Consider the following 26,066-nt stretch of genomic DNA (forward strand, 5'->3'; position numbering starts at 1 on the left):
GTACCCGGAGGGAACCCACGCATTCACGGGGAGAACATGCAAACTCCACACATAAAGATCCCGAGCCTGGATTTGAACCCAGGACTGCAGGAACTTCGTATTGTGAGGCAGACGCACTAACCCCTCTTCCACCGTGAAGCCCTGAAACTACATTTATTAAAAAAAATGTACTAAGCTGTTGTGTCGCCATACCTTAGTACAAGTCTGCTAATATTCCAACATCATTTGAACAAAGAACACAAACGTTGCAAAGCTCTGAATCACCACAGTACATTAGGTTTGATGCATTGTTTGGCCACTTCATTGCACTCACACCAGATGCTACTGGCCTACAGTAGTCCATAAAATCCAAGAATCCTACAATCAATAAACCCCACACAGTATATAGTCCTATGTTACAATACCAAACTGCATTGCACCAACCACCCATTTTATTGTATTTATTATGACTTGAGGAAACCACTCTTGTATTACATTTCATTTTCAATATTGTTTTCCCATCAGATAAATGTAGTATTAAACATTTTATATTTTAAACATCTACGTTATTTTCTTCCAGTCAGGCATAATTGTTGATAGATTGAACCGTGTGTTTCTGGTTGGATATGACACGTCGTCAGTAAAATCTTGTGCAAATCAATTGTTTATTTGCTCTCCTTGCCCGAGGGCCTTTTCCTTCAGCATCTCTGGAAGTTGAGCAACACAGTGTGTTCAGTTTTCCCTCCCTGAATGCTTATTGTGTGTTTTTTGCTGATGGGTTCGAAGACCACATGAGTGATGTGCATCGTTTATCCATCCAATGCCAGAGATCCCCACTGGTTTCCTGGAATTCCCCCTTAGATCTAATCAGCAGATATTCTAGGGTTGAGTAAGAGCTCGAGGGAAATTAGAGTACCACTCAAGACCCCATATTTCATTTTACCTTCATTCCCATATACCATGCCCTCCAGAAAGTACAATCCATGACCCTTGCCACTTTGACAAATTCTTGAGGCCTACAAGGGGTGTGTATCAAGCAGCAGAGGGCAGGCAGGTTGAGGTCAGGTGTTTAATGTAGAGGTCTGTGGGAGGTTGGACAGTGCGTTGTTATGCCTTTGAACTCATTAATTCTTCAACATCTCCCAGGAGCTGTGTATAGTCCAAGCCTATTTCTCTTCCACAGGTATGTTCCAGCTATCCATTTATGAACATGATGTACAGTACCGTGTCCTGGAGATAAATAAATGATAAATGGGTTGTACTTGTATAGCGCTTTTCTACCTTCAAGGTACTCAAAGTGCTTTGACACTACTTCCACATTTACCCATTCACACACACATTCACACACTGATGGAGGGAGCTGCCATGCAAGGCGCCAACCAGCACCCATCAGGAGCAAGGGTGAAGTGTCTTGCTCAGGACACAACGGACGTGACGAGTTTGGCTCTAGGTGGGATTTGAACCAGGGACGCTCGGGTTGCGCACGGCCACTCTCCCACTGCGCCACGCCGTCCCCGAGATGTTAATGTTTTTTTTCTTTATTCATCATATACTTATTTCCTACAAAATCCTTCATGAAGCTGATGCTCATGTCTATGGAGAATATCAGAAATATGGAATATTAGCATACTGTACGCAAATCCGAAGCCAAACTATTAAAAAAGATGGGTTGTATGTAGTTGAATGACACTATGCTGTTATTTGCAAATACTTTTTAGCCAGGATACGTCTAGAAAAAACAGCAGAATTAACTTGCAATGCAAAACAGCTCTGTGCCGCCTTTGTGTATCATCATGAGCCTCATCTAATAAATTAGGCTCTTCCAATGCCGAGTTGGATTATTCAGTAACTTGTATTAATTACTGTGTAACATAAAAATAATAATGTTTTGTTATGAGTGTAAATGTATTGCAACACTAATGCCATCGGAGCGCAATGATGTGGAAAAAAGTGGACTTGTGATTCAGACTAAAACATTCCATAGTCATGTTATCACAAGACTGATCCAACTCTGAATTACTTCAATGCATAATTTGACCGTCGTGAGAAGGGGCAGTTCTGGCCCAGGTCATCATGAGAGATTAATGCCTTTTTAATTTGGCCTCCCCTAAAGATTTATTTGAATCAGTCTTTTTTTCACAATAGAATGACAATACAATACAGTAAAGCCCGCTTATGTTGATGCCTACCAAACTGGCTGACCGACGGCGCCACAAACGGTGGGAAATCCCACCAAAAATGGAAACCAACACTAGCAGCGATGCGGAAAAAAAGATTCACATCTGATTCGCAAATCATATTTATTCAGATTTTAAATTGATTTCTAATTTTCAAAGATCAATTTTCGAATCAGTTCAAATCAACAATATTGTTCAATCGATTAGCGATTCTGAATCAAATTGTCATCCCAAAAATCGGTATTGAATCGGGAGTTGTAAGATTCACATCTCTAGAAACTACCATCTGCTTGCACATGCATGTACTTCCGGCTTTGTTCAGAGACACAAGTAGAATTTTGTAAAGGATTTTTTTTATACCTCCAACAGTATGTTGACATCGTTTTCCTCCATTTGTGCATCATTTTTATTTGGATTCTTTGGAATTGCTAATCATTCTTTTAAAAAAAGAAAAAAAGGATGAAATCAGTGCATTTTGTTAGTTGCTGAGGTAGAGTCCAGGTATCACTGCCTTTTATTTTGAAGCTTACGTTGCACTAAAACTAACTAGACAGTAGTCGTTTCACTGTGCTTAGCGATAATATTGAAAGTATTATCGTTAAAAATATTGCAACATATGTTTATAGAAATGACCCCCTTGGGTCTGATTAATTGATTGATTGATTGAAACTTTTATTTGTAGATTGCACAGTACAGTACATATTCTGTACAATTGACCACTAAATGGTAACACCCGAATAAGTTTTTCGACTTGTTTAAGTCAGGGTCCACATTAATCAATTCATTGTAATGTCGACAAAAGCATGTACTGTGTGTAAACGACAACTTTTTAGTAAAAAGACTATGTTCCGCAGTACTTGACATAAAAGGGATTGTCAACAAAAACTACTTTTGTAGATCGACGGGTTCCATTGTAGACATTGGAACCCGTTTTGGAGGTTGCCCTTCTGTGTGTTCTCCTGACCGTAATAGACCTTGGAATCCCAGGAGTCTAGTTTGGACACTGCTTTGTTTTGGATACACACCAGGTCCGCATTGTGCTCTGCAACTTTTGTCCGTGTGAGCACGCCATGTCATCAGTCCGCTCTGTGACTTTTCAGTCTGTTTTGGTTTTGCGTGCCTTTGTGTCCGCTCGTTCAAACTCCCAACCACTATGTGTCGGCCCGGTTGCTGCTAATAAGCATGACAGGTGATTGGAGGATCAGTCCCAGCTGGGTAATCCAATTACCTGCCAGCTGTGCTTCAAGGCCGGTCCTTACACACCCCGCTCTGTGGCAGGCCCAACCACGCCCCGCCCCCCAACCCCACACTCGTATACAAGGATTTTCAAAAGCAAAATTGTGGGATATAATTTATATATTTTTTTTACATGTAAGGAGTGATGCATACAGGCTTAAAATGATACAAATATTTGTTTTATCCATACAGCATTATGCATGCTCTTTCCTCTCTTTTTCTCTCTGCAATGACTATTTTTGAACAAAGTTTCTAGGTCTGCCCACGTGACTTCATCGACACGGTTTTTCAATGTCCAAGGGTCAAAAAAACATGGCAGCACTGATTGAAGGAATCGATGAAGTAAAAGACATGAGATTTCTTTAGCTGGAAAAATCTCTTCTCATTTCCTCTCTCGGTGCAGTGTTTACTGGAGCATGACGCCTCTTATCACCACAGTGCACCGCAATAAAAGATCGCCAGACATTTCTGTTCTCCTGTAATCACACAGCTCCTTACACGTATCATGGCATTCTGACAGTCTTAAATATATACTTTATTTATTGAAACAGCTTCTTCTGTTTGCTCTTTAGTCTTTCTCAAAATCTTTGTGATGCAACTGTAACAGATTAAAGGAACATTTTGCAATAGATTACAATAAGAGGAGTCCCAACCACACCCCTAAGTTCTGAGTAAAAATGGTCAGTTACTGATTTTAAAGTGCCTGAGCAGCAATGACGAATAAAGAATATGAAGGAGATTAATCAGTTTGATGGTGATGATAGAAGACATTCTTGATTAGAGCGCGTGATGTAGTTTCTCAAGCGAGTATAGGTTGGAACTTTTTACATTTGAATAACAACACATTCACTATCTTTAATTATGGTGAAATTTCAGATTTGTGCAAATGGCTGAAGATCATTGATAAGGTTAACCAATACAAAATTACTTTATATATTCTGTTTTCTGACTTGCATTTACAAGGGGCTCTCAAAATTTGTGCATTTGTGCAGTATGTTTTATAGCTTTTTCCAACCCAAATAAATTGAACAAGCTTGTTTTATCAGAACATTACCAAGATGGTATCCACAACTCAGATTTTTAATTAAAACCTGAATAATAGAACATTTAAACAAAAAAAAAGTTCATCTTTATCTTGTATTTATGTAAGCATTTATTTCTTATTACTACAATCCTAGATGTTGTGCAATGGGACTCTACATGACATTTTTTTACCAACTATCACACCTGCACTGCAGATAAGGCACACACATTGTATTTTTGAGACAATACTTTGTCTCCAACTCTTCATGAACAATACTTTTTATGCATTTTATACATCCTTAAACATTGATCTGACCCCATGCTACACACAGTGCATATATGTAGGTATGTTACAACATTTTAAGATGTTATGTTTCATTGGGTGGCATGGCTCGGTTGGTAGAGCGGCCGTGCCAGCAACTTGAGGTTTCCAGGTTTGATGCCTCAATCCACCATTTTAGTCACTTGCCGTTGTGTCATTGGGCAGGACACTTTAGCCACCTGCACCCAATGCCATCCACACCGGTTTAAATGTAGTTCCAAGATGTATGTGTTTCACTATGTAATACAACAACTTATATTCTTGCGTCACGAAAGAAGGGAATCTGTATGTTATTGTTATGGTTTGAGTTTATTTCGAACATGTTACATGTGTTAAATATGCTTGTATTTTTTATTAAACACCTTTAACTTGTTAACAAAAAATGTCTGTTCAATAATCAATCAATCAATCAATGTTTATTTATATAGCCCCAAATCACAAATGTCTCAAAGGACTGCACAAATCATTACGACTACAACATCCTCGGAAGAACCCACAAAAGGGCAAGGAAAACTCACACCCAGTGGGCAGGGAGAATTCACATCCAGTGGGACGCCAGTGACAATGCTGACTATGAGAAACCTTGGAGAGGACCTCAGATGTGGGCAACCCCCCCCTCTAGGGGATCGAAAGCAATGGATGTCGAGCGGGTCTAACATGATACTGTGAAAGTTCAATCCATAGTGGCTCCAACACAGCCGCGAGAATTCAGTTCAAGCGGATCCAAGACAGCAGCGAGAGTCCCGTCCACAGGAAACCATCTCAAGCGGAGGCGGATCAGCAGCGTAGAGATGTCCCCAACCGATACACAGGCGAGCGGTCCATCCTGGGTCCCGACGAGCGGTCCATCCTGGGTCTCGACTCTGGACAGCCAGTACTTCATCCATGGTCATCGGACCGGACCCCCTCCACAAGGGAGGGGGGGACATAGGAGAAAAAAGAAAAGAAGCGGCAGATCAACTGGTCTAAAAAGGAGGTCTATTTAAAGGATAGAGTATACAGATGAGTTTTAAGGTGAGTCTTAAATGCTTCTACTGAGGTAGCATCTCGAACTGTTACCGGGAGGGCATTCCAGAGTACTGGAGCCCGAACGGAAAACGCTCTATAGCCCGCAGACTTTTTTTGGGCTCTAGGAATCACTAATAAGCCGGAGTCTTTTGAACGCAGATTTCTTGCCGGGACATATGGTACAATACAATCGGCAAGATAGGCTGGAGCTAGACCGTGTAGTATTTTATACGTAATTAGTAAAACCTTAAAGTCGCATCTTAAGTGCACAGGAAGCCAGTGCAGGTGAGCCAGTACAGGCGTAATATGATCAAACTTTCTTGTTCTTGTCAAAAGTCTAGCAGCCGCATTTTGTACCAACTGTAATCTTTTAATGCTAGACATGGGGAGACCCGAAAATAATACGTTACAGTTATCGAGACGAGACGTAACAAACGCATGGATAATGATCTCGGCGTCTTTAGTGGACAAAATGGAGCGAATTTTAGCAATATTACGGAGATGAAAGAAGGCCGTTTTAGTAACGCTTTTAATGTGTGACTCAAAGGAGAGAGTTGGGTCGAAGATAATACCCAGATTTTTTACCGAGTCACCTTGTTTTATTATTTAGTTGTCAAATGTTAAAGTTGTATTATTAAATAGAGGTCGGTGTCTAGCAGGACAGATAATCAACATTTCCGTTTTTTTGGCGTTAAGTTGCAAAAAATTAGCGGACATCCATTGTTTAATTTCATTAAGACACGCTTCCAACTGACTACAGTCCGGCGTGTTGGTCAGCTTTAGGGGCATGTAGAGTTGGGTGTCATCAGCATAACAGTGAAAGCTAATACCGTATTTGCGTATGACGTCACCCAGCGGCAGCATGTAGATGCTGAATAGTGCAGGGCCAAGGACCGAACCCTGGGGAACTCCACACGTTACCTTAATATAGTCCGAGGTCATACTGTTATCGGAGACACACTGTACCCTGTCAGTAAGATAAGAGTTAAACCAAGACAGGGCTGAGTCTGACATACCAATTCGTGTTTTGATACGCTCTAATAAAATATTATGATCGACGGTATCGAAAGCAGCGCTAAGATCGAGGAGCAGCAACATAGATGACGCATCAGAATCCATTGTTAGCAATAGATCATTAGTCAATTTTGCGAGGGCTGTCTCCGTAGAGTGATTTGCCCTGAAACTGGATTGAAAGGTTTCACATAGATTGTTAAACGCTAAGTGTTCATTTAGCTGCTCTGCAACAATTTTTTCGAGGATTTTCGAAATAAAGGGAAGGTGAGACACCGGTCGGTAGTTTACCATGAGGTCAGGATCGAGGTTAAGTCTTTTAAGGAGAGGATGAATAACCGCTTTTTTGAATGCCAGGGGAACAGTGCCCGAGGAAAGTGATAAGTTTATAATATTTAGCACTGATGGACCTTCCATCCATCCATCCATCATCTTCCGCTTATCCGAGGTCGGGTCGCGGCGGCAACAGCCTAAGCAGGGAAACCCAGACTTCCCTCTCCCCAGCCACTTCTTCTAGCTCTTCCCGGGGGATCCCGAGGCGTTCCCAGGCCAGCCGGGAGACATAGTCTTCCCAACGTGTCCTGGGTCTCCCCCGTGGCCTCCTACCAGCTGGACGTGCCCTAAACACCTCCCTAGGGAGGCGTTCGGGTGGCATCCTGACCAGATGCCCGAACCACCTCATCTGGCTCCTCTCGATGTGAAGGAGCAGCGGCTTTACTTTGAGTCCCTCCCGGATGGCAGAGCTTCTCACCCTATCTCTAAGGGAGAGCCCCGCCACACGGCAGAGGAAACTCATTTCGGCCGCTTGTACCCGTGATCTTATCCTTTCGGTCATGACCCAAAGCTCATGACCATAGGTGAGGACGGGAACGTAGATCGACCGGTAAATTGAGAGCTTTGCCTTCCGGCTCAGCTCCTTCTTCACCACAACGGATCGGTACAACGTCCGCATTACTGAAGACGCCGCACCGATCTGCCTGATGGACCTAATAATACAAAAAGCTCCTTGATAAGTTTCCCAGGAAGTGGGTCAAGTAAACATGTTGTTTGTTTTATTCCATTTACACGTTGTAACAATTCTTCTAATGTTATTTCATCAAAATGAGAGAAACTATTTTGGATATTTGCAGTATCCGCCGTATATACAGTCGTATCTCTGTTACTATAACCCAGTTGTAGCTGGGACGCATTGTCTTTAATCTCCTTTCTAATAAGTTCAATTTTCTTATTAAAGAACTTCATAAAGTCATCTGCCGAATGGGTGGAGCTACTGGAAGGAGTCCCTTGTTGGGTTAGCGATGCTACTGTACTAAACAGAAATTTTGGATCGTTTTTTATAATTGCGGATGAGATTTGAGTAGTAATTAGTTTTAGCTAAGGTAAGCATGCGTTTATAAGTTATTAAACTATCACTCCATGCTTGATGGTGCACCTCAAGTTTAGTCGTGCGCCATTTGCGTTTTAGCTTTCTACATAATAATTTCTGAGCTCTAGTTTCTTCAGTAAACCATGGCGTACGCCTTTTTGGAGCCTTTTTTAACTTCAGCGGTGCTATACTATTAATGGTTTCGCGCAGGGCGTTGTTAAAGTTGTTAATGAGGTTATCAATAGAGCCCACATACTTTGGGAATGGTGCCATTACCGAGGGCAGTAGGTCAGCCAGAGTCGTCGTTGTGGCAGCATTAATGTTGCGGCTGCTATAGCATTTATTATTATTATTAGCTTGCCGAACATGAGTCTGAACTTCGAATTTTATAAGGTAATGATCGGACATTACTTTAGTATACGGGAGTATCATAACTTTGGAAACGGTGATACCTCTGACAAGCACTAGGTCTATTGTATTACCGCTGCGATGCGTCGGTTCATTTATTATTTGTGTAAGACCACAGCTATCAATTATAGTCTGGAGCGCCACGCACGGTGGGTCCAATGGGGTATTCATATGGATATTAAAGTCCCCATTATAATTATATTATCGGCGTGCGTCACTAGATCAGCAACAAACTCTGAGAATTCATTAATAAAGTCCGAATAGGGCCCTGGGGGGCGGTAGATAACGGCCAGCCACAGAGGCAGCGGTGTGGCAGACTTCATAGAAAGCACCTCAAACGATTTATATTTATTATTCAAGTTTGGACTAAAGTTAAAGTTTTCGTTGTATATTAGTGCGACCCCCCCTCCCCTTTTAAGGGGACGGGCAATATGCGCGTTCGTATAGTTAGGAAGGTATGCCTCATTTATCGCAAAAAAGTCGTCTGGTTTAAGCCAGGTTTCGCTAAGACCGATGACGTTAAGGTTGTTGTCTCTAATGACCTCATTAACTAATAACGTTTTGGGTGACAATGATCTGATGTTTAGAAAGCCCATATTATTAAGGAGTTGTTGATAAAATTATCCGTAGCAGCAAGATTAATAATGTTGCATTTATTATGCGCAGTATACTTAAAATATTTACGACCATATCTAGGAATTGATATGACGGGAATTTTCAGATTGTCTACTTGTTGCTGCGATAAACTGAACGCATCATAATTTTCCACCTCAGTAGAACGCATGTCTAACTCTGGCGTAGTCATAGTCATAGCAGAAAAAATATTTTGTGAGTTGTGTATTATTCTACGAAAATTGCTATGTGTACAGGGATCATCCAGCCTGGCGCTGGCTAGTTCTAACTTAACTGACTCCATACCCAGGCTAGCAGGCTCTGTAATTGCCTGTGACCGGGCTTGCTCTAGTGCAGTTAGTCAAATGTGGCTCAATGCGAAATCTATGTTCCGAGACAAGAGGATAGCGCCTTCCTGGTTAGGGTGAAGGCCGTCTCTCCTCAGCAAGCCAGGTTTGCCCCAGAAAGAGGGCCAATTATCAATAAACGTAAATCCCTGTTGTCTACAGAAGCTATCCAGCCACTTGTTAAGAGAGACTAATCTGCTATATCTCTCATCATTGCCTCTCCCAGGCTGGGGGCCAGAGACAATTACTTGATGCCTGGACATCTTTCTAGCGAGATTACAAGCCCTGGCTATGTTTCTCTTTGTAATCTCTGATTGTCTCATCCTAACGTCATTGGAGCCAACGTGTATTACTATAATCGCATAACTAGTGGTGCGGTTAGCCTGTCGTACATGTTTACTAGGCCTGTTGCGAGTTAGCTCCCTAAGATTAGCTTCAATGTCAGTTGCTTTGCCCCCGGGAATACACTTAATTGTGGCTGGTTTGCTAAGCTTTATGTTTCGGGTGATGGAGTCCCCTATGACTAAAGTGTGGTGCCCGGTAGACTGGGGTGTAGGACTGGCTAAAGGGCTAAATCTATTATGCGTCTCAGCCGGTACACCGTAGCTTGTAGGCCGCTTAGGGCTGCTACAAGCTGGGCTAGTTAGCTCGCTACAGCTAACGCTAGCAGATGTGTCCGCAACATCTAAACTTACGAATAAATATAAATTGAAGATAAAGATAAATAAATATAAACACATACATTTGTATGTATATGTGTATATATATATATATATATATATATATATATATATATATATATATATATGTACATATGTATATATATATATATATATATATGTACATATGTATATATATATATGTGTGTATATATATGTATGTATATAGATATATGTATATATATATGTATGTATATATATATATACATATATATATGTATGTATATATATATATATATGTATGTATATTTATACATATATATACATATATATATATATATATATATATATATACATATATATATACATATATGTATATATATATATATATATATATATATACATATATATATATACATATATGTATATATATATATATATATATATATATATATACATATATATATATACATATATATATATATATATATGTATATATATATATACATATATATATATACATATATATATATATATATATGTATATATACATATATATATATATATATATATATATGTATATATACACATGTATGTATGTATGTATACATGTATGTATGTATGTTAAGATGAGGTAGATCACCTTGACCTTGTTATGTGAGAAGTAACTCACCTGCTGAAAAAGTGTGGGCAACCCTGGTCTTTAGTATTTCCTTTTTTTAGTACTTTGAACCTGAAGTACAAGTACAAGTCTTCTCGTCGGCCATTGCGTTTCTACTCGTATGGATTCTTCATTCATCACACCAAGTAATATTTGTGAGTTTTACAATGTAACAAACAATTCATACTTACTAAACCGTCCCATGTGTGATGTCTGCTGAAAATTTTCACGCATATTTTTGCATGCTATTGTAGTGTAATCAAGCTAGCATTAGCAAGTATGCTAACACGTTTACAAGTCTCTGTGTTAGTAATATTAACGTACAATGGCATTGTGTTAGTATTTTTTTCAGTTTCAAAAATTTCCTCAGTTAATTCACCAAATTGTCACCATAGACTTATTGAGTCGGTTTAGTGGATTGGAGATAGCTTCCACAGCTAGTGGGTCCATGACAATGACCTTTGTTTTATTTGATCAGCTGTTTTACTGCCGTTTTACAGGCACCGTTTGGAAACAATTAAGGTATGTAAATAAACATTTACAAAAATATTCTGTATAAATAGCTAATTTTACAACGTATATATCTGTGGCTCATAGTCCAGTGCGGCTAATATATGGAAACATATTTTTTTCTTCTAAAATGTAGAGGGGTGTGGCTTGGATACCGGTGTGTTCTATAGTCCGGAAAATACTATGTTATTTATATTAAAATAAAAATAACTTAAAAAGATATATATATTTAGCCAGACCCACGTGATTGATGAAAAATTAAAAAAACTAACCAAACCAAAGACTCTCTGTAAAACATGCTACATTGAGTGACAATGTATTTAACAATTTAACACATACTTATTTGAAAAGGAGGAATATTCTTTGATTTTTGGATAAACAACTCGTTAGCAAAACTAAATACTGTTGATGTTAACATGTCCTCACATTTGTTTGAACAAAACATTTGTCAACTTCTATGTTAAGGGAGTTACATTAGCTTTTGTCGCAAGATATGATTATTAATATTATGCAGAAATAATATGCTACTGTTTTTTTACAATTGACTTGAGACAGAAGTTGTGGTCAGGAACACAAAACTCAGTATCTTTCTTATTATTTATCTCAACTCAATAAAATATTCAACACTTACAGATTTCAACATTTAGAACATGTTTTATCCTAATTGACTGGGAAATAGTTGACATAATTGATTAAGGAGCGAAGCACACACACGTATGGCCGTGTAAAGTTGTGACCATGACAGGACATAGCTCAATAAATCTGGGTCATAAAAATTATATTCGCACCATCAAAGTCTGATACAATTTCTGATGAGTAATGATATCAAAGATGATAGTCCTCAGGGTTTCCCCTAAACTGCCAAAATACATGTTATGGTGGGGGCATGGTTATGGGAGTAGTCACCATGACGCCATCAAGTCATTTGCATAATTTACTATGATTTGATGTTCTTTAAAAATGCTGAAAAAAATGTATACATACATTCAAAACAAATCTGTAATTATGAATTAGTATGAACAAATACAGTGGGGCAAAAAAGTATTTAGTCAGCCACCGATTGTGCATGTTCTCCCACTTAAAATGATGACAGAGGTCTGTAATTTTCATCATAGGTACACTTCAACTGTGAGAGACAGAATTTCCAGGAATTCACATTGTAGGAATTTTATACCAAAAAGTTCTACTTTGGTTTCATCTGACCACATGACATTCTTCCAATCCTCTGCTGTATCATCCATGTATCCATTTTGGTATAAACTCAACTCGTCGTGTTTGGAGGACGACGAATACTGAGTTGCATCCCAAGAACACCAAACCTACTGTGAAGCATGGGGGTGGAAACATCATGCTTTGGGGCTGTTTTTCTGCTAAGGGGACAGGATGATTGATCCGTGTTAAGGAAAGAATGAATGGGGCCCTGTATCGTGACATTTTGAGCCAAAACCTCCTTCCATCAGTGAGAGTTTTGAATGGTTGACCAAATACTTATTTTCCACCATAATTTACAAATAAATTCTTTAAAATTCCTGCAATGTGAATTCCTGGATTTTTTTCACATTCTGTCTCTCACAGTTGAAGTGTACCTATGATGAAAATTACAGACCTCTGTCATAATTTTAAGTGGGAGAACTTGCACAATCGGTGGCTGAGTAAATACATTTTTGCCCCACTGTATATATTTTTTTTATCGTTTTGCCATTTTTTCAAATGTAGATGCTTTTTGTACAATGTACTTGAGATTTGCAGCTTTTCAATATTTTTGTGAATAAATGTTTTAGACATTGCAAAGAAAAAAACAAATATCTTGTTTAACCTGATTGTCTCTTAGAGCTGCTAATAATTATACTTTACTGTTTAATAATATGTATAATTGTATTCTGACATGTATCTTTCTTTTAAAACAATATAATCCGACTGGGCATTTGGGACTCTTACAAAAAACTGGTAATGGATAAAAAACATTACCACTTTAATATAATTTAAAATAGGATGTGAAAGTCTCCCTTTATAGAAAATATTTGAAAAGGCTTTTTTTGAAAAACACTTAAAAGTTTGTTTTAGCTGAAAGCGCCGGTGGCCATTAGGAGATATTAAGTACCCCGTCATCACTTAACAACACAGCTAATGGCAGGTGATGTTTGGGGAGTGTAACATGGCCAACTACCTGCCCTTGAATTAGCAGCACTTAGTGTATTGCTGCTTTCTAAGTGAAGGAGACATCATTTCTCTCTGATTCAGCACTTCAAACCCTCTGTGACAAAAAGGCTTTTTAACTGATCAGTAGGTGTTCAAGGGCACCGGGAAAGAGATGATGTCCCGGTGACAATCACTTGCCTTGTCTTGCCAGCTAACAATTCACCTGCGTGTTTTTCTTCACTTCACTGTGCTGTCGCTTCCAGTAAAATGAGCTTTGTGGTGTCAAATTTCTTCTACATGCTCATTGCCACAGCATCCCCTCCCTTTGGTCTGCCCTCTTTGCTGCATTGCAGTAACACTAGTAAATATTCAACGTTTATTAGCTCCAACTCCATCTGTTCATCTTCAGTTGGGACTGTTGGAAGTACACAAAGAAACACAGTAAAACTCTACAAATGGCAAGCATTTTGGCAGTGCAACTGTAGCACAATAGAGATCGCTGGGCTCTTGTTTACTGTCAACGATTTTTCATCTTCTTCCACTTGTCCTTAATAATTAAAAAAATAATAGAATGATAAATGACACAATATGTTACTGCAAACTTCAGCAGACTAATTAGGAGCCTTTTATTGTTTACTTACTACTAAAAGACAAGTTGTCTTGTATGTTCACTATTTTATTTAAGGAATAAATTGCAATAAGAAACATTTGTTTAATGTACCCTAAGATTTTTTGTTACAATAAAGCCAACAATGCAATTTTTTGGGGGTCCCCTTTTTTTAGAAACGTACCAAAAAGTATCTACATAATTTTGGTACCGGTACCAAAATATTGGTATTGGGTCAACACTACTTCAGAGCATGACAAAAAGCAGAGAGACAGTTCATATCTCCAATTATTCTTAAGTTAAATTACTGCTGTATGTCCGTACAATGTAACACATTAAAGATGCATGATAACAAGGGTTGAAACAGTACACGGTAGAGATGCGCGGATAGGCAATTATATCATCCGCAACCGCATCACTAAAGTCGTCATCCACCTGCCATCAACCCGAACCAACATTTTATCAGAACCGCAACCGCCCGCCACCCGCCCGTTATTATATATCCGGAATAGGCGACCTTTACCACTGAAAGAGCTAGTTTGACCCTTGTCAAAAAGTAAAGAAGGCAATGGGAGCCGCTAACGTTCTCGCGAATATCCGCTGGTGATCATTCAGATAACGGGAATAAGGGAGTGCTGTGAAGCCATTGCTTTAGACATTTTCAACATGTACGAACCGTTGGCCAGTCCAGCAACATTCTGTATACAGCTTGCACAAACACACGTACAAGACTTAAGGGCATACTGGGTGATACAGAGTACATTAATGGTTGTGATATAAACAATTTTAACACTCATACTAATATGCACCACACTGTAAAGCCACACCAAACAAGAATGACAAACACATTTCGGGAGAACATCCTCACAGTAACACAACATAAACGCAACACAACAAATACCCAGAATCCTTTTGCATCCATGACACTTCCTGAATATACTTTACACCCCCGCGCCCCCAACCCCGCCCACCTTACCGACGCACGGACGGGGGTGGGATTTGGGGTTTGCTGCTAGTGGGGTGTATAATATAGTCAGGATGTGTCATGGATGCAAAGGATTCTGGGTATTTTTGTGTTGCGTTTATGTTGTGTTACTGTGAGGATGTCCTCCCAAAATGTGTTTGTCATTCTTTTTTGGTGTGGCTTCACAGCGTGGCGCATATTAGTAAGAGTGTTAAAATTGTTAATATCACAACCATTAGTGTACTCTGTATCACCCAGTATGCCTTGCAGTCGTGTGCGTGTGTTAGTGGAAGCCACACACAACATATTGCTGTACTTGCAAGTAAATTGTACATGTTGTAGAGGGCGGCAAAGGCAAAGGCTTCATAGCACGCCCTAATACTTATTAACTGGGTGACTGCCGGCAGACATACTTGAGAATGTTTATGTCAACTAATGTCTTCTTCTCTTTGTGACACGGGTCCAAAATGGCTCTTTGAACGGTAAAAGTTACCGATCTCTGAACCATGTATATCATATATTTCCAAATGGTTCAACCGCCACCCGCCCGGATTTATTTAAAATCTCTTTTTTTGTCATGTCACCCGCGGGTGAGACCGCAAACCGCGCATCTCTAGTACACGGTAAGATACTTGTTACTGAAATGACAATCTGAAAGTATTATATGAAATGGTTACATAGCCACCCGCTCAGTCTGAGGGCTGTCAACATAAACAGTTCTGCTGTAATTAGTAATAAATGCATGAGATGATGTTGTTTATAAATGTTGTCCTTTACAACCCTGCATTTCTAGGATAGACATGCTTTTCGATGCAAACTATTAACGTTAGTATTTGGTTTGGCCTGGTTGCAGAATATGACTGAAGAGATATCCTAGTTTTGTGAAAGCCTGTTGCACAATCATTAAAACCTCTCTGGGTACATTTTAACAGCCTTTTTAAGATGTCTCACCTCCCTCCTAAAAGGTCTAATGTGTGAGGGCTGTTTTTCAGAGGGTCATGTGCGCGCTATGTATTGAATTTTATCTATTTACCTGTTAAATAGCAAATATTGTCTAATTTTTCAGGGGCTTGAAAGCCAGTCAGGTAATTTGCGAAATCAATAACATCTAAAGCGTGCAATGTGCATTTTTCAGTTTTGGAGACTATAAAAAGCTGATGCAGTAGCTTTGCCTGACAGCTGAGCACTTTGTTTGAATTCAGAGAACTGTGTGATGTATGCGCCTTCATTTTATATTTTCTTTTGTTCTATTTGTTTGTGTCCTTGCTTTCTACTTCCTGTCTGCCAAGTTTCTTTGTTTTATAATATGACTGCTAAGAAAGGCTTTATTTTCTGCTTCTTTACAAGTATTTCTTAATTTCACTATAAATTAGCAAGGTCATTGTGTTAATGTGTGTGTTTTTTGGAATGTTACAAACTCATCAGTTATATTCTCTTAATTTTCTAAGTCTCAGCTGAGTAATTTGAAAACTGCAGTAATTAACAATTTGGCAGTCTAAAGGATTTAATCAGCTACCTGTGCAAGTTTAATTCTTACAAATATTGCCCAGCATGAAATGGTATTGAGGACAAATTAGTTTATGTGCGGTAATAAAACATTTATCATCCAAATCGAGATCTAAACAGAGCGAACGTACAAATTTATACACAACGAGTAATTCAAATAACTTTAATCACCTAACAACTTGTAATATGCATAGTAAATCATTTTTCGTAAATCTTTCATGTGTTATTGTCCTGTATAAAATCGAGAACCATATGGATGGTTTTTAACTGTGCAAATCTAAGAAAAAACTACACCTCATTGTTGAGTTTGATTCACCAGAAGTGTTTTAAATAAGGCTGAAACAATTAATCGATTGAATCAAATATTTCAATTAGAAAATAGCTTAGATTTAAATTCGGTTAGTTGAATTGTTTATCAAGTGTAACTAATAAAAAGGTGTCAAATCCGGAACGCTTGGAGTGCTTGGAATTTTAAATATGCAGAGATAGTTTCCTCACGGCCGCTACAATAGAGCGAACAATGAGGCTTTAACATGTTTTGTCCGATTACTTGTGTAATTGTATAAACTAATTGGTAAATTACTAAATTTTGTTTAATCCAGGTTTTAAAATCGTCTATTTCTGCCTCTAAAGCCCTCTAAAAAAGCATCCAAAAATCGGCTACAATACTCCGTTTACATGCTGTGACCTGCATATTAACCATGTATGAGCCAACAGAGATAAGACAGGCAACACGCACATTTACACTTTAATGCCAATTGGATGGAGTGACATTGTTATTATAAGACCTAACATCGCGGAACTATTTTTAATACCACGGCGCTTTGATCACAGAGGTAATGTAGCTATTGTATCTATTGACATACTTGCCAACCTTGACACCTTCGAATTCGGGAGATGGGGGGGGGTGAGTTGGGGGGCGGGGTTTGGTGATAGCAGTGGTGTATACTGTAGCGTCCCGGAAGAGTTAGTGCTGCAAGGGTTTCTGGGTATCTATTCTGTAGTGTTTATGTTGTGTTACGGTGCGGATGTTCTCCCGAAATGTGTTTGTCATTCTAGTTTGGTGTGGGTTCACAGTGTGGCACAAATTTGTAACAGTGTTGAAGTAGTTTATACGGCCACCCTCAGTGTGACCTGTATGGCTGTTGATCAAGTATGCATTGCATTCACTTATGTGTGTCTGTAAAAGCCGCATATAATATGTGACTTGGCCGACACGCCGTTTGTATGGAGTAAAAGCAGACGTGATGGCAGGTTGTAGAGGACGCTGAAGGCAGTGCCTTTAGGGCACGTCCCCAATATTTTTGTCCGAATGGAAATCGGGAGAAATTCGGGAAAATGGTTTCCCCGGGAGATTTTCGGGAAGGGCAATGAAATTCGGGAGTCTCTTGGAAAAATTGGGAGGGTTGGCAAGTATGCATACTGAGCTGCTGCTGGTTGTTGGTAAAAGTTTATGTAGATTTATGAATCATGCCTTGCATTATATGTTTACCTGAGGAGTGAGAGTGTTGACAAATGAATCATTTAAAGAGGGAACACAAATCATGTGCAGGAATATAGAAAAATTATATCAGTCGGCATCCCAGCTAGAGCGGACATTGTACAGTGAGTGATTTTTTTAAATTCCATTTTTAGTTGGTATTTCTTGTTCAGCACTTATCAATACTGCTACATGATGCTTAGTTCATTACAGTTGGATCTGCTTATCAATCAGCTGCAAAATGTAGAAATTACACCCAAGCTATTTCCCACATAAAATTAATTGCTTATCCATAATTAATCGAAAAAAATTTCCCTGTCCAGCTGGACCAATCAGACAACTGTCCATTGACTGAGTCACACTTTATATTGATCATGATATATGTGTCATGACAGACGTCAATGGCTGTCTGGCTAGCTGTGTACAAACAAAACATGAAATGTGGGCTAATACTTTAGATACTGTAATATGATTGTAAATGTTTTTTAGTTCCTACAGATTGGTGTCCTATCGTATTGTGTTGTGCATTACAAATGCAAACGTGTTTCTTGCTAACGTAAAAGCTAGCTCATCTCTTGCCGTAGTTAGCTTTTATGGCTAATACCGTAGTATGCTAGAAAAAGAGTTCCTCAATTTTGCTCTTTCAATAACAATGTTGCTACAGTTTGGTTATTATATATGAAACACAAAGGAAATATTGTTGACGGGTTTGAATGCATTTTTAAAGTGATTTATTGGTAGAATTGATTGCTCCCATTAGCTGCTTTGCTGGTCACCAAGAACGAGCCAATTTTTATATGCTAGAAAGCGGGGGGAAAAAATTGTTTCCTTTCTCTCATAATGATTGTGAACAATAGGCACACTTCCAAAAAAGTGCAGTCCCCCTTTAAGACTAAAGGTTTTTCTTCCTTCGCAAATAATCATTATTTCCTTCACTTAACGTAGCTGACGAAATTCATCCATTAAAATTATTCCAAAATGAAGGAAAACAATGTCAACAATCTAGCAAAGGTACAAACATAGCTTAAGTCAACCAAAACGAGGAATGTTGACCTAAACTGCTTTCATTGTAAGATCCATCCATCCATTTTCTACCGCTTATTCCCTTTTGGGGTGGTGGGGGGCGCTGGCGCCTCTCTCAGCTACAATCGGGCGAAAGGCGGGGTACACCCTGGACAAGTCGCCACCTCATCGCAGGGCCAACACAGATAGACAGACAACATTCACACTCAAAAGTCCACAAAATATATTTTCTCCACCTCAGAGAGGAACAGAAAAAACACACGAGGTGAGGTGAATAATAAGGGCGAAAAAACGTACCCGGACTTGGAGGTCAAGCAAATGCATGCAACGTAGAAGGAAAATGAAACAATAACCAGCAAGGCACGGCTGTCTGTGCCAAGCTTAAGTAGTCCACAAACTGACTAGCTGCAGGTGTGCCTCAAGTTCCGCCCTTCGCCCAGGAAGAGTGAACTGAAACAAGAGGCACAACAGGGAAAATGCAGGTACAGAATACAAACCCCGTTTCCAAAAGAGTTGGGAAATTGTGTTAGATGTAAATATAAACGGAATACAATGGTTTGCAAATCATGTTTTACCCATATTCAGTTGAATATGCTACAAAGACAACATATTTGATGTTAAAACTGATAAACATTTTTTTCTTTGCAAATAATCATTAACTTCAGAATTTGATGCCAGCAACACGTGACAAAGAAGTTGAGAAAGGTGGAAATAAATACTGATAAAGTTGAGGAATGCTCATCAAACACTTATAAGGAACATCCCACAGGTGCGCAGGCTAATTGGGAACAGTTGGGTGCCATGATTGGGAATAAAAGCAGCTTCCATGAAATGCTAAGTAATTCACAAACAAGGATGGGGTGAGGGTCACCACTTTGTAAGCAAATTGTCAAAGAGTTTTAGAACAACATTTCTCAATGAGCTATTGCAAGGAATTTAGGGATTTTACCATATACGGTCCATAAAATCATCAAAAAGCTCAGAGAATCTGGAGAAATCACTGCACATAAGCAATGATATTATGGACTTTTGATCCCTCAGGCGGTACTGCATTAAAAACCGCCATCAGTGCGTAAAGGATATCACCTAATGGGCTCAGGAACACTTCATAAAACCACTGTCAGTAACTACAGTTGGTTGCTACATCTGTAAGTGCAACTTAAAACTCTACTATGCAAAGCCAAACCCATTTCTTAACAATATACTGAAACGCCGCCGGCTTGGCTGGGCCTGAGCTCACCTAAAATGGACTGATGCAAAATAGAAAGGTGTTCTGTGGTCTGACGAGTCCACCTTTTTAAATTATATTTGGAAACAGAGGATGTGGTGTCCTCCAGAACAAAGAGGAAAATAACCATTCTGATTTTTATAGGCGCAAAGTTCAAAAGCCAGCATCTGTGATGGTATGGGGGTGTATTAGTGCCCAGGGCATGGGTAACTTACACATCTGTGAAGGCACCATTAATGCTGAATGGTCCATACAGGTTTTGGAGCAACATACGTTGTCATCCAAGCAACGTTATCATGGACGCCCTGCTTATTTCAGCAAGACAATGCCAAGCCACGTGTTTTAACAGCATGGCTTCGTAAAAAAAAGAGTGTGGGTACTTTCCTGGCCCGCCTGCAGTCCAGACCTGTCTCCCATCGAAAATGTGTGGCGCATTATGAAGCCTGAAATACGACAGCGAAGACCCCGGACTGTTGAACGACTGAAGCTCTACATAAAACAAGAATTGGAAAGAATTCCACTTTCAAAGCTTCAACAATTAGTTTCCTCAGTTCCCAAACGTTTATTGAGTGTTGTTAAAAGAAAAGGTGATGTAACACAGTGGTGAACATGTCCTTTCCCAACTATTTTGGCACGTGTTGCAGCCATGAATTTCTAAGTTAATCATTATTTGCAAAAAAAAATTAAGTTTATGAGTTTGAACATCAAATATCTTGTCTTTGCAGTGTATTCAACTGAATATGGGTTGAAAAGGATTTGCAAATCATTGTTTTCTGTTTATATTTATATCTAACACAATTTCCCAACTCAAATGGAAACGGGGTTTGTAAAAGGGAAGGCAGGAGAATAATAAAACACAACATTTGTTTTTTATAATTACCATTATTACTGGAGGATGAAGAATAGCTAAACATGATACAGTACACACACAATAGGGGGATACAATAAGCAGGTGAGAATGTGGCTATATAAATGTAATTCACAAAACTTGAAAGTAAATCGATACAAATATCAACAGTTGCGATACCAAGTATTTTGTCAGTAAATGGTTGATAGGACAGTGATTACAGTAATATTTATTATCACGCAAAAAAATGTTTTAATTTTTGTTAAAAAAAAAAAAAGTCCCAGGATACAGGAGGACTTTAAGGTTAAAAAAAACTGAATGATTTTATTCGGAGTCAAAAGTAGCCTTTGACTGATTTGTGTAGGTATTTTGCACTATTGATTTCATTTTAAATAATGAATAAAGGAATAAGGCATCACGGTGAAACAGGGGTTAGTGCATGTGCTTCACAATACGAAGGTCCTGAGTTCAATCCCGGGCTCGGGATCTTTCTGTTTGCATGTTCTCCCCGTGACTGCGTAGGTTCCCTCGGGGTACTCCGGCTTCCTCCCACTTTCAAAGACATGCACCTGGGGATAGGTTGATTGGCAACACTAAATTGGCCCTAGTGTGTGAATGTGAATGTGAATGTTGTCTGTCTATCTGTGTTGGCCCTGCGATGAGGTGGCGACTTGTCCCCCTCATCGCACCGCCTTCCGCCTGAAGCAGCACCCCCCGCAACCCTGAATGGGAAAAACGGTAGAAAATGGATGGATGGAATAAAGAAATAAGGAGATCATTTAAAGCATTGATTGATATTGTTACACCGCCATCATGTGTTTTAGTCTGATTATAATTGTGTTCAAAAATTCAATGCATCAATGATCCTGAGAATGTTTAAGTATGGATATTGTTATGTTTAACACTGCTCCTATACCTACTTGGTACTGGATCGATACCCAACTTTGTAGTATCGCCTAAAAGTATTTTAAGGTAACAATAATTTACCGCATACATCAATCAGCATTTCCAACATAGCAAGTGACAATGCGTCCAGGCACAAAACATGACAACACCTGCTTGAATAAACACTCAGGGTTTTTAAGGAACGGTTCAATTTAATTTGTTTTAATTTTCCAGAAAGTTGGAAAGATCTGTGATTCCTTTCTGCTAAAAGCAGCATTTCTCTATTTATTAGTTCAAATAATTTCTTTAGGTCATCACTGTCAGCTCAAATAAGCTCCTGATTATCTTCCTTAGAGCGTATATTAAAGTTTCCTCCCCTACATCCATGTCTGCTGTCCTGTCGCCTCCTTAAGGCCTTTCTCCTTGACCTTTAGATCCACCCAGCTTGCATTCAAATCTTCCCACGTAAGCCCAATCACATCCCTGCTTCAACTCCTTCGGATTTAAATGTTGTATTTTTCCTCCTTTATTAAGTTCTGCCACTTTTTCATCTCCTGTTTATACCATCCAGAAGCTCTAAATCTTTCCATTCATATGAACTAATTATGGAACTCCCCGAGTACCTTTTGTCATGGCAGTGTCAGGTGGCATATAAAGTTCCCCCCCACTTTCAAGTTGACTGCCGGAATAAAAAACGGATTTTATGAGGGGATTAAGGTGGCCCTAAAGCACCGGCCGCTGATCCCTTCCGACCGTTTCCTGTATGAAGAGACTATTAATGTTTTTTTTTTGTTTTTGGCTTCTCGTCTTAAAACATTGTATTTATGGGATGATTTGGATTTTTTTTTTTTTCTGGTCGAAACCACTTGACACTTTAGTGAACTTGGACCATTCACCCCTTATACTGTGCCTTTTAGCGCTGTAAAAATAATGGATAATGATATACTGTGTCAAAAATGTTCATGTATAAATCAGTAGGCCCGACCTTTTTGAAATTACGGACTGGCAAAAACAAAAATAAGTGAGAGAGTAGCACTCCAAGACTTTGTTTTAATCTAATGCTTTTGTCATGTACGCAACAAAGAAAATCCAAACATGGAATAAGAACGCTGCAGTACAATGCATACAAAAGGAATCGTGACTCACCATCGAGGTGAGCTGTTGATATGACTCATATGCAAGGTTGATTGATTTTTTTCTGTTTAGTCATCCTGCTTTGACTTCTTTTTATTAAAAATGTAAGCAAAAGTGTTTTGTCTTACACTTTTAAAAAAGGTGTTTCAATCATCATAATAAAGAAGTGAAGTTGGATTGTGTATCGGGTTGTTTGTAATTGATGTGACAATCCATTGACATGTCCTTACTTCTGTTTTACCTCGGCTTATTGAGGCTTGGATGGAACCGATACTAAAGTTCTCTTCTTTTATTCTGACGGTATGAAGATTAAATTGAAGAATCTTCTCTTAAAAAAGCCTGTAGTATAAAAATCCATTCAAAATGATTTGAAAAAATAACTGTCAACCAGGGCCTATTCACGCAGATCACGCGCTTGGCGTAGGGCCTCGCAAACCTTGGGGGATCCGTGTTTTGCATGAAGAAGCGCATGGAAAATTTCAATTGATGAATTACAGGGTGTTTCATGTAACATTTTAGCACAAACTTTTTCCTAGCTGCTGCCTGCTCTGTCACTGATGAAAATAGTATGGAAAATTTTGCCTAAACCCTATGGCATTGTTTTGAAGTACAGTGTTCAAATAGTGTGGAGTTAATTTAAAAAGTTTTATAAATGTATGATTTTGTGATGTTCAAACTATTATTTTGCATTCAAAAAACATTGCTAAACTGTTTATTACCCATTTGTTAATTTTAGTACAAAGCATGCATCAAACAAGTAAGTATCAAAATTGTTTCACATCAATAGAAAAGTTTATAAAAATGGTGTAGAGCAGTGGTCCCCAACCTTTTTGTAGCTGCGGACCGGTCAACGCTTGATAATTTGTCCCACGGGCCGGCGGGACAATTTTTTTTTTTTTCTTTCCCTTTGTCATGAAAAAGGGAGGTTTTTGTCATTAAAAAATGATTTTTTTTGGGGGTGGGTGCACTAATTGTAAGTGTATCTTGTGTTTTTTATGTTGTTTTAATTAGAAAAAAAAATATATATATATATTTATTTTTTTTTTATTATTTTTTTTATTTTATTTTTTTTTTTTTTCTTAAAAAATAATTAAAATTAATAAACAATTATTCTGCGGCCCGGTACCAATCGAGCCACGGCTCGGTGGTTGGGGACCACTGGTGTAGAGGGGTCGCGCCAAATGAAATTCTGCTTTGGGCCCTATTTTAGCCTAGGGCAACCCTACCATCAATAATTATACCACGGCAATGATGTTCGTTAATTCAAGATGAGGAAACAACGTTATTTAAAATTGGTATTGGTGCTTCTTTCAGGCCAGCAGGTTCTGGGTTTGGTGGAGAACCAGAGTGACTGGTATCTAGGAAACCTGTGGAAGAACCATCGGCCCTGGCCTGCACTGGGTAGAGGCTTTAACACTGGTGAGTACCAAATAAAATATTTACCGGTTCAAAAAAATCAACAGCTGTAGCTGTAAACACCCTCCTGATGAAGTTGTTTTGCTTGGATCAGTCAGTTGTCTATCATATGAAGCCCTTATTACCTATTTGTCCAATCAGACAAGGACATATATGTGTGTGAAGAGATAGATCAATGGTTTTGGTGCTGTCCAATAACGGTTGTTTGTGGTGTATATATATATACCTGTAATCTCAACTCGGATTTGTAGAGGGCTGGAGGTAACAAAAAAATAAATAACATGGCGCTTTCTAAGAAAAACAAAAGTTAAGCAAAAACGGATCCGTCACCCTAAAATGGACACTGATTCTTTGCTCTGGAAGCACCCAACCGATTTGTCTCTTATGCTCAGCAAAACGCCACTATGATTTTCAACGTTTTTTACTAAATTGAAATTTTAACTGAGGTCACAGCAATAAAGCAGTCTTAGAGCCAAATCTGAACATTCACCTGAATTCCGACTCATGCATTAACACTCAACAGCTGCTAATGAATGTTCTCTCAAACTGTTCCAGTCCAGGTTGAAAGTCTAATTGGACTTATTTGAATTTAAATAAAACTGTTCTAAACGACTATAAAGTGTAACAGAACCAAAATAAGGTAAATACTTTTTGTGATCTTTTGTGTTATTGATTTCCTTAATTAATTAGATTAGTACTGTTGATGTTTATATGCTCCTCTCTGAGTTGCTACCTTACCGTGGTAGAGGAGTTTGCGTGTCCCAATGATCCTAGGAGCTATGTTGTCTGGGGGTTTTCATGCCCCCTGGTAGGGTCTCCCAAGACAAACAGGTCCTAGGTGAGTGATCAGACAAAGAGCAGCTCAAAGACTTCTATGGAATTACAACGAAATGAACCCAGATTTCCCTCGCCCGGACGTGGGTCACCGGGGCCCCGCTCTGGAGCCAGGCCCGGAGTTGGGGCACGATGGCGAGCGCCTGGTGGTCGGGCCTGTTCCCATGGGGCCCGGCCGGGCACAGCCCGAAGAGGCAACGTGGGTCATCCCTCAAATGGGCTCACCACTCATAGGAGGGGCCATAGAGGTCGGGTGCATTGTGAGCTGGGCGGCAGCCGAAGGCAGGGCACTTGGCGGTCCGATCCTCGGCTACAGAAGCTAGCTCTTGGGACGTGGAACGTCACCTCACTGGGGGGGAAGGAGCCTGAGCTAGTGCGCGAGGTAGAGAAGTTCCGGCTGGATATAGTCGGACTCACCTCGACGCACAGCAAGGGCTCTGGAACCAGTTCTCTCGAGAGGGACTGGACCCTCTTCCACTCTGGCGTTGCCGGCAGTGAGAGGCGACGGGCTGGGGTGGCAATTCTGGTTTCCCCCCGGCTCAAAGCCTGTACGTTTGAGTTCAACCCAGTGGACGAGAGGGTAGCTTCCCTTCGCCTTCGGGTGGGGGGACGGGTCCTGACTGTTGTTTGTGCTTACGCACCAAACAGCAGTTCAGAATACCCACCCTTTTTGGGTACACTCGA

At 39.5% G+C, this 26,066-nt stretch overlaps 1 protein-coding gene across 2 annotated transcripts in view; it reads left to right on the forward strand.

Annotated features, from left to right (window-relative positions):
* The window catches only part of large1 (LARGE xylosyl- and glucuronyltransferase 1), a 253,865-nt gene that overhangs the window by 176,373 nt on the left and 51,426 nt on the right, over nucleotides 1-26,066 (forward strand). For both annotated transcript variants that reach the window (XM_061913252.1, XM_061913251.1), the window contains exon 7: nucleotides 24,447-24,551. In XM_061913252.1, coding sequence (XP_061769236.1) covers nucleotides 24,447-24,551 — 105 coding nt within the window. The remainder of the gene's footprint in view (nucleotides 1-24,446; nucleotides 24,552-26,066) is intronic.

Source organism: Nerophis ophidion, linkage group LG10 (assembly GCF_033978795.1).
Source record: "Nerophis ophidion isolate RoL-2023_Sa linkage group LG10, RoL_Noph_v1.0, whole genome shotgun sequence".
Classification (NCBI taxonomy): Eukaryota; Metazoa; Chordata; class Actinopteri; order Syngnathiformes; family Syngnathidae; genus Nerophis; species Nerophis ophidion.